The sequence below is a fragment of the Phocoena sinus genome, chromosome 2 (assembly GCF_008692025.1).
Source record: "Phocoena sinus isolate mPhoSin1 chromosome 2, mPhoSin1.pri, whole genome shotgun sequence".
NCBI classification, from domain to species: Eukaryota; Metazoa; Chordata; class Mammalia; order Artiodactyla; family Phocoenidae; genus Phocoena; species Phocoena sinus.
This window is the reverse complement of record NC_045764.1, coordinates 164,489,497-164,498,866: the sequence shown is the minus strand read 5'-3', so window position 1 is coordinate 164,498,866 and position 9,370 is coordinate 164,489,497. Positions and strand designations below refer to the sequence as shown.

The following is a 9,370-nucleotide window of genomic DNA, read 5'->3' as shown; positions in this document are numbered from 1 at the left end:
AAGCAGGAAGATGCTCGTCGCTCTGACCCAGGCAGCTGGGGCCTGGGGGACGTCCTGAACCTTTCTGGGCCTCAGTTCCCTCACTTGTGAATTAAAGGCACCCAATCAGTTCACCTTTCAGGGGCTCTTGTGAGTGAAATACTTGTGTGCTTTTTTATGATCCTGCGAGCTGTCTTTTGTGGACATTTCTGGGGATGGAGGAGACACCGTGCACTGTGGGGAATGGGTGAGGGGAGGGCAGGTGGTCCTTGAGCGGGAAGGCAGCCAGCACGGCCGGGGGCGGGGGGCATGAAACGTCGTCTAAAGCTGCAGGGTGACGATGGTCAACACGGCCCATGGCGTCGGGGTAGCCGCACCAGCCGACACACCCCAGACTCCCTCCAGCAACCCCGAGACACACTAAGAAAGCTGAGAGAGGGCTGGGTGAGAGGTCATGTTCCTGCTCTGAGAAGTTCCAGCTGAATCCAGAGCACCTCTCCTGACAGAGCACAACTGACACAAGTCAACCTTCAATTCACAAGCGCCGACACCGCCGTGAAAAGTCCTCATCATTAGGAACATCACTTTACACCTATATATTCTTTTAACGTGGTGAAGTTTAATAGCTTTCATTCCAAAGCACAGAAAAGGGAATTAAGAAAATATATAATTTTTTTAAGTGAGAATGTTAACAATGGTCATTAAAAGGATAACCAACATCTGTGTTTGAAATCTCGACTTTTGCAAAGGTTTTGTAGGGGGGCAGATAAAACATTAAGAAAAGTGAACACCCAGTGCAAACAAGAACATCCAATGTTTGGGGTTCAATGCCTTACACGTCAACTTCACAGTACTTTACTGCTCTCAGGAGGGAACCCACATGTTCCCGTGTGTATCTGGTGCTTTGACATAAGGAATGTTCCAAATCCAGGGCCGATCTGGGAGAAAAAAAAATTACATAAGTATAATAATGATTTAAATATGATTACAGAAAATTCACCCACCTGACAGGATAAAACTACTCATGGGCCGGAGTCTACAAATCATGAAGAGCCTTTTCTGAATCAAGCCCCGACGAGAGCCCTTATAGGTAAGAGCTTGTAGTAAAGGTTCATGTTAAGACACGGGTGAGTGAACATGGGAGCAGGCTGAAGCCCGGGGTGAATGCTGGCTTGCCACTTACGTTGACAAGTCACTTCACCTCTCTGAGCCTCAGTTTCCTTATGTGTATCTAAGTCATGGAGCTGTCTGGAGGAGTAAATGAAATAAACCCGTGTAGTGCACAAGACGCAGTGTTGCACACAGAGAGAATGTAACAAATGAGGGCAGCTCATTTTCTTCTTTTAAGAGCCTGGAGAAACCAACAGTGACAATGGGTACAGTCAAAGGCCATTCTTCTGCTCTCAGCAGCTGGTCACGGTCGCACAGAACCAAGAGGCCCAGCGTCACATCCCTGAAATGGTTTTGTTCTGTAACTTAAGGCTAGTGATTGATAAGGCAGAAAGGTCTCTGTATAATGACCGTAGACCCATGTTGAGAAAAGCAGCAAGCCTTGGAATGGTACAACGGAAAGGTGACCTAGGCTCAAATCCTGCCTTCATCCTTCTCTGCAGCCTGAGGAAAGCATGTGGAGTTTGGCCTCAGGTTCCCTATCTCTGAAATGGGAAGTAATGACATTAGCAACCTCCCAGGATTATTGTGAAGCATGAATGAGAGAACATCTGTGAAAGTTCCTGGCATGTTGTAGGTGCTCAATATGCGTGAACTTTTCTTCCTTTTAACTGATGTTTCACAAATTGAAAAAATTGGAAATCTCTTTTACCACACATGGCTACTGCCAGAGTCAAACCATTTCAAAAAGAACCATAATAATATGGGTAGGGTGTTGGGACTTCCCTGGTGGCGCAGTGGTTAACAATCCACCTGTCAATGCAGGGGACACGGGTTCAAGCCCTGGTCCGGGAAGCTCCCACATGCTGCGGAGCAACTAAGCCCGTGCGCCACAACTACTGAGCCTGGGCACCACAACTACTGAAGCCCGAGCACCTAGAGCCCCTGCTCTGAGAAGCCACCGCAATGAGATGCCCAAGCACCACAACGGAGAGCAGCCCCTGCTCTCAACAACTAGAGAAAGCCCATGTGCAGCAACGGAGACCCAATGCAGCCAAAAATAAATTATTTAATTAAAAAAATATATGGGTAGGGTATAAATACACTGCAAGGATTAAAAATAACCCCCCATACTATTGTTCTGAGAAATGCAGAGAGATGGAAGGGCTGCATGCTTATAGTAAACTGGCCACTTGGCAGGTCAGCTGAGATGGACCACCTCACTGCAGCAGCTGCTCGCCGGCACCGCCCGCAGCCCCTGGGGGAGGCTTTCTCCTTTTCTTGAACAGAGGCAGATGGTACCTTGGAGGCTGACCCGGCAAACAATGGTATCTGTTGCTCCTTCCACCCAGCCTCGCTGTTTGTTTTGAATAATCACAGGGCAAGTATGCAAATGGCAGCTCCCAGTAGGAAGTGCAGGAAAAGAATGCCAAAGATGGCAACAAGTTATCAGAACCCTGTTCTCTCCCCTTTGGCCTCCAGATGGTTTGAAAGCATGAAACCACACTTTCTGGTAATTAAGTTTCTTAAGAGGTAAGGGACTAGCAGGGCTGGCAACTTGACTCTGCGGCTACTCACTGGCCTTAAGAAAGAACCCACTCTCTTCCATTGGAAACACCATCTTCTGTGGCTGGACTTCCCCTTATTTACCTCTTTCCCTGCAAACTGCTCTGTTGAGCAATGTCTGCTCTGCTTCATCCCCCAGGCAGAAGACCCCCCAATCCTTGCTATATGAATAGCCATTAGAGAGAGTCTTCACCAGTGCAGATCTGTGATACAGACATTTGCCAATGAGGCTGTAACTTAAAAACCACCACTGCATTTACAGTGGACCCTTCAACAACTTGGGTTTGAACAGTGAGAGTCCACTTATATGCGATTTTTTTCAATAAATACACACTACACGATCAGTGGTTGGTTGAATCTGGGGATGTGGAACTGCAGATACGGGTGGCTCACTATGGGGCTTGAGCATCTGTGGATTCTGGGATCCAAGGTGGGTCCTTGACCAATTCCTGGCAGATACCAAGGGATGACTATTCCTTTCCCTTAAATTTAGCCAACGATGACCAAGCTAGGACCTGGAAATCACGCTCCTGGCAAATCCCCCTGAGGCTCTGCTTTATAAATGAGCAAATGTCTGCACCTCCCAGGCAGCGCCTCTCCATGCCAGCTGCAAGGCCTTCCACTACCGTGGGGGAAGGCCACAAAAAAGGCCAAGAGGAAGGCGAAAAGAGGGGGGTTATGATTCTGTTGTGTCTTTTTACCCATTACTACTGGAAATCAGCCATTACCACTCACTGGCTCAGATGACGGCCTGTTTTAGGGAATCCTCCTAAACTGTCCCGTGACAGAACAACTTGCCTCACATGATACAGTCACATGTGTATGTGAAATACTTGGTAGTGCTGGTTAGATGCCTGGTACTCCGCTAGCCAAACATGAAGGCCTCTCAAGTTTACGGTCCAGGGGGCAGCAGACAAGCAGGCACGCCCTGCTGCTGGGACGCTGAACCCCACTGTGTCTGTGCAGCAGCTCCCTGACTGGGCTGATGTGGGAATTGCTGGCACGTTTTTCTGGGACCCACCCCTGGAGAGCTCGTTTCAGTAGGTCTGGGCTGGGGCCTGGCAATGTGCACCTTTGTCAAGTTCTAAAAGTGATTTTCACAGAATCTGTTTGGGATCTGAGGCTAAAGGGGATGAAAAACGTCTTTTTTTCTTTTTTTCTGGAATACGATGAAAGGATTTAAAACAGGAGAGGGAACGATCAGAGGAGCCTGGCAGCAGCGTGGAAGATGGCATCCAGGGGGAGGAGTGCAGAACCAGGGAAATAAAGAGCAGCACAGTCCGGGTGAGAGTCCGGGTGAGGCCTGTGTTAGGGCCAGGGTGGGGGAGGACGAAGGACAACCTGGGGGGCATGGTTCGCTCTGTGTGTCCCTGTGGTCAGGGACTGCATGCTACAGTGTGTGATTTACAATGTTAGTGATTTTGCTTTGTAAAAGTTTTCTTTTAAAAACACAGTTCCTGTTGTAAAATGGGTTTGAGTACGTGTAACTTTTCATGGGAGGAGTAATATAAACTCAAGGAGGGCAAGGATTTGTGTCTGTCTTGTTCACTGATCTATTCCAACCACCTAGCTGGTATCTGTGCACAGCAGGTTCTCAATGATACACCTGTGGGGAGAGAGAATAAGCAGCAAGCACGAAGCAGGTACCCCTGTAGCTGAGTCTTTGTTTTTGTTTAATTTGATCAATTTCTTGGTGTCAGGATGTCTGGTGGTCTCTTGTATCCAACTGTGATTTGTTCACATTAGTATATTTCTCTGCTAAGCTTTTCTTATAGTCTCCTGACTTAAAAAATACTGAAAAAGATCTTATATATGTTGAAGTGGCTTGAAAATCACTTATTCAAATGCAGGGCTTTTTAAACAAAATTTATTTATTTTCGGCTGCGTTGGGTCTTCGTTGCTGTGTGCGGGCTTTCTCTAGTTGCGCTGAGCGGGGGCTACTCTTCCTTGCGGTGCACGGGCTTCTCATTGTGGTGGCTTCTCTTGTTGCAGAGCATGGGCTCTAGGCGCCCTGGCTTCAGGAGTTGTGGCTCACAGGCTCTGGAGCGCAGGCTCAGTAGTTGTGGCGCACGGGCTTAGCTGCTCCAGCAGCATATGGGATCTTCCCGGACCAGGGCTTGAACCCATGTCCTCTGCACTGGCAGGCGGATTCTTAACCACTGCACCAACAGGAAAGTCCCAAATACAGTGCTTTTGAAATGTTCTAAACCACTCAACTTTTCCAAGCACTGGTAAGATGCCCCCCCCTTTTTTTTTTTTTTTTAACATTTATTTATTTTTGGCTGTGTTGGGTCTTCGTTGCTGTGCCCGGGCTTTCTCTAGTTGTAGTGAGTGGGGGCTACTCTTTGTTGCGGAGCACAGGCTTCTCACTGCAGTGGCTTCTCTTGTTGCAGAGCACGGGCTCTAGGCATCCGGGCTTCAGTAGTTATGGGCTGCGGGCTCTAGAGCACAGGCTCAGTAGTTGTGGCGCACGGGCTTAGTTGCTCCGCGGCATGTGGGATCTTCCCGGACCAGGGATTGAACCTGTGTCCCCTTCATTGGCAGGCGGATTCTTAACCACTGCACCACCAGGGAAGCCCAAGATGCCTTTTTTAAGGTGCACATGACTCCCCCGAATGTTGGCTTTACAGGAAATGGTGATATCTGAATCCCTGGCATTATTCTACATGCTAGTAAAGCAGTGTGGAAGGTAAAATAGTACTGATAAAAAAAACTAAAATGTTCCAGCCTCTCTCGCATATGTCTTTCAAAGGAAATGCGTAAAAAATAGAAAACTCACTTAAACAATGGAAAACTTCTGCGTGCTGGTCAAATAAAAGGATTACCATTTTTATTACATGGTCTAAGACACTACCTAGTTGTAAACTTTTAAGTTCTTGGGAATGCTTTTTCTAGTGGAACTGAGGGAACCTCAGGATATTTTTAAGGCTCCTCTACCTCTTCCATTCTTGCTTTTACAGTCCTTTGGAGATTAGGATTAAAGGGAGGGGGTGAAATTCCAGCCAAGGTTCCTGGCTGTGGGTGGGAGGTACAATGCCTGAGGCCAGACTGCAGGAGGCTAAGCCTAAATGAGACTGTCACAGTTAGTCCTTCCCACCTCCACCTGTTTATTCAGGAGCACTGAATGGGGGTAGGGGTGAGGGACATGAAGAGCAGAGAAAGGGAGAGAAGGCAGAGGTGCAGCGCAAAGCCAGAAGGGGGGAAGGTCACTCACTGGGTCATGTCCTGGGTTAGGGACTGTCCTACACAAGCCTCAGGCTCTTCTGAATGTCAGCTCATCAGGAGGAGGGGGAGGGATAGCCATCAATCCACTGTTATAACTGAACTGGACATTTTAAATAACAGAAACAATGGCTAACAGAAATCAGCTGCTAACTCTGAGCTGGACGCTGAGTTAGATGCTTTCTAGACCATATCTCGGTCACTCTTCAACAGTGAGCTATGCACTCTCATGTTCTCATTTTGCAAACAGAGACACTAAGGCATAGAGAATACAAACCACTGCCCAAGGTCACTTAATAAGTTGTCAGGCTGGCACATAAACACGGCCTGGATCTAAAGCATCTGTGGGTTGGAGGGTGGGGAGGAGTGGTCACAGATTTCTTGAAATTCTGGTAAAACCTCTTGCTAGTGAAAAGTGAACGTGTGTGAACTTACAACACATTTAGAGGACTTGACACATTTAGAGGACTCAGAAAACTGCACACGGCTTGGAAGGAAGGGAACAAGAATACTTTCCAAAACAGCATCCACACGACTGATCAGAGAGAGATGAAGTCACCTGGGCGAGGCAGGATGAACTCTGCCAGGTGTGCCAATACAATCGGAGAAGTGAGTCCATCAGCAGGGCAGGTTTGGTTCACCACGAAAGCCAAAAGGGCGAGTGAGGGTGGGGAGGTAGCTAGGACCCAACCAGCATCGCTCAGGGAAGGAAGGGACCCACTGGGGCAAGGCTGACTCCGTTAGGGAATCCGAGAGTTTGGAATATTAATGGGGTGGCATCATCAAAATTTACCAATCAAAAACCAAATTTTCCCTGTTCACATTCAGCCTTCACTCAAAAACCACAGATTACAATCTGGCTACCTGTGTAGGCCTCTACCGTCCAGGGGAAAATACGCCAGCCACAGTGATAAAAGAATCTGCCATTTTAAATTAATAAGCTTGTCCCGATTACACATCTCCTCCGGGGTGAGCTTGGTGAAGTGTGAACTCACCCCAAAGACATTTTCTGGGGCTGAGCAGAGCAGCCCTGCGGCCGGCGGGGCTGGGTTAGAGCTGGGATGAGGTGATGCCCGCATCCCAGCCAGCCTTCCTCCCATAAGCGCTGGGAACCTGGACCAATACTCCACTGGCTTTCTCTTGTGAAAAATACCTGGTCACTGCCCTTGAAGTCCTCACCTAGCGCAGCAGTTCTCAGAGTGTGTGGCCTGGGGACCGACTTTTTAAGGGGGTTGGGGAGGGAGAAATACCTGTAAAGTCAAAATTACTGTCAACATAACATTAAGCCATTATTTGTCACTTTCACGTGAGTGTACAGACGCTACACGACCTGTGTGATAACACAACAGAGCAGCTGTGAGAATCCGACTGTTAACCCAGATAATAAAGGGGTCTGCAGAAAAGGTAAACAATGCCATCTTCCAAACTAAATTGTTTTGGGGAATAGTCATTTTATATATTTTTAAATATACAAATGGGTTTATTAGTATCTTTAAATAAGTTAATAAATATTTAAAAATTTATTGGTTTTAATTGCTGATATGATACATACCAATAGCTATAAAAGCCCACGTAAACAAAAGCCCTTTGTGGTCCTCAGTAATAAAACGTAGAGGGGTTCTGAGACCAACCAGTTTGAGAACTGCGGCTCCGGTGGCCACACACAGGGCAGCAAGGGAGACTCTGCAAAAACCTGCGCTTCCATGGCCACCCACGAGCCAGGCTCCCAGGGAGAGCCCAACCCAATGGCTTTCCCTGGGCTCTGTTTGTTTCTGCTCTGGTACACACACCCAAGGTTTTCTTTCACCAGTGTCTCACCTTTACTTCCATACAGTTCTGGAGGCAGGTCATATGGCACAGGAAAGGAGGCTGTTGGCTCCTGGCTCCCTGAGAAGAATTTCTGTTTCACTCTGAAACTGTCCAGGCCCTGCAGACACAGAGAATCTATAATTGCATCTCATTTTCTGGAAAAAGATAGCAAGAAGCAATTATATTTTTATGATACTCACAACAAAATTCAGAGCTATTTTTGTTATTTCAGCGCTATTTTTGATATTCAGTGGGTCAAATATATTTACAACACTCCCCCAAATATTCTTTCCTAAAAATAAGAGAGGTCCAAATGTCAGAAAATAAATTATAGCAAAGTTTGCAAAAGTCTAATAAAGGATACAAAGACATGAGAAAAACAATTTTGGATGTTACAGCCCATTTCTACTAATCTCTGTGTACAGCAGCAAGGAGTGTGTAGAAGACACTGTGTAAAAATACCTCTGAATACTTTCGATATTGCTATCTGTAGTAATGGGCTGTTCACTCTGGTGAAGAATGAAAGTTGCTTTCATGTATCATGAAAGTGTCCAATACGACGGGATAGGAATATAAAAGTGAGAACTCTTCAAGACCCGTCAAAATGGAAGGTTTATCCCAAGAACTCGAGAATAGGCTACTATTAACTCTGGATCTGAATCAGGGTGCAACTATAGGTGCCACACCCAGGCCGATGTACACACTGCACTGCCTCCTCACACAGGGCCTGCCCGGTAGTGGGGGTGCCTACTACGTCGGCTTTGCCCTCCCCAGGCCTCCACGCATCGATCATCTCCTGGCCCCCTTCCCGGATGATCCTGGCATTCTGTTTTTGCCTCATTCCTCTGGCCACCCATCCACGCACAGATCCACCCTTCTCATCCTAAATACCCACATACCAAACAGTGCTAACGTCTATGAACCCACATAAAGAGCTACAACTACAGTTCTTCGGAAGATGAGGTAAGTGTCAGGGCTGTGTGGACCTGGGTATTGGGCAACCTGAGTTGAGTCTCTGTGCTGGTATTTACGGGCTGTGTGAATGGCTCACATTTGCATTCATTCATCCCACACATTATTTCTTGAGTCCCTCTTTTGTGTCAGGCATGGGTGCCGGGCACTGAGTGCACAGCAGTCAGAACAATTATCACGATCCCTGTTCTCATGGCATGTACAGTCTAGTAGGGAGACATTAAACAAATGCATTTATAGAAGTAAAATAAACAACTATAATTTTTGATAAGCGCTATGAGAAAAACAGAGGAGTCCTAGAAGAGAGAATAGTAGGCCTGTTTTAGATTTGGGGGCGAGGGGGTGCTCAGCGGAAGCCTCCCTAAAAAAGTGACATTTTAATTAAACTCTGAAAAGTGAATAGTGTTTGGTCAGTTGAGAGTGGAAATAATAACGTTCCAGGGACTTCCCCGGTGGTCCAGTGGGTAAGACTCCGCACTCCCGATGCAGGGGGCCTGGGTTTGATCCCTGGTCTGGGAACTAGATCCCGCATGCCGCAACTAAGAACTTGCATGCCGCAACTAAGAAGTCCACATGCTGCAACGAAGATCCCGCATGCTGCAATGAAGACCTGGTGCAGCCAAATTAAAAAAAAAAAAAAAAAGTTCCAGGAGGAGGGAACAGCATCTGCAATGGCCCAGAGGTGGCAAAGAGCTTGCATGTGCTAGGAACT

General features: G+C 47.2%; 1 protein-coding gene across 1 annotated transcript in view; it reads right to left on the bottom strand.

Annotated features, from left to right (window-relative positions):
- Positions 1–578: 578 nt before the first annotated feature.
- TDP1 (tyrosyl-DNA phosphodiesterase 1) overlaps positions 579–9,370 on the bottom strand; it is an 82,849-nt gene continuing 74,057 nt past the window's right edge. Inside the window, 2 exon segments of the mRNA XM_032624518.1 lie at positions 579–917; positions 7,696–7,804. Coding sequence (XP_032480409.1) covers positions 844–917; positions 7,696–7,804 — 183 coding nt within the window. The 3' untranslated portion in view covers positions 579–843.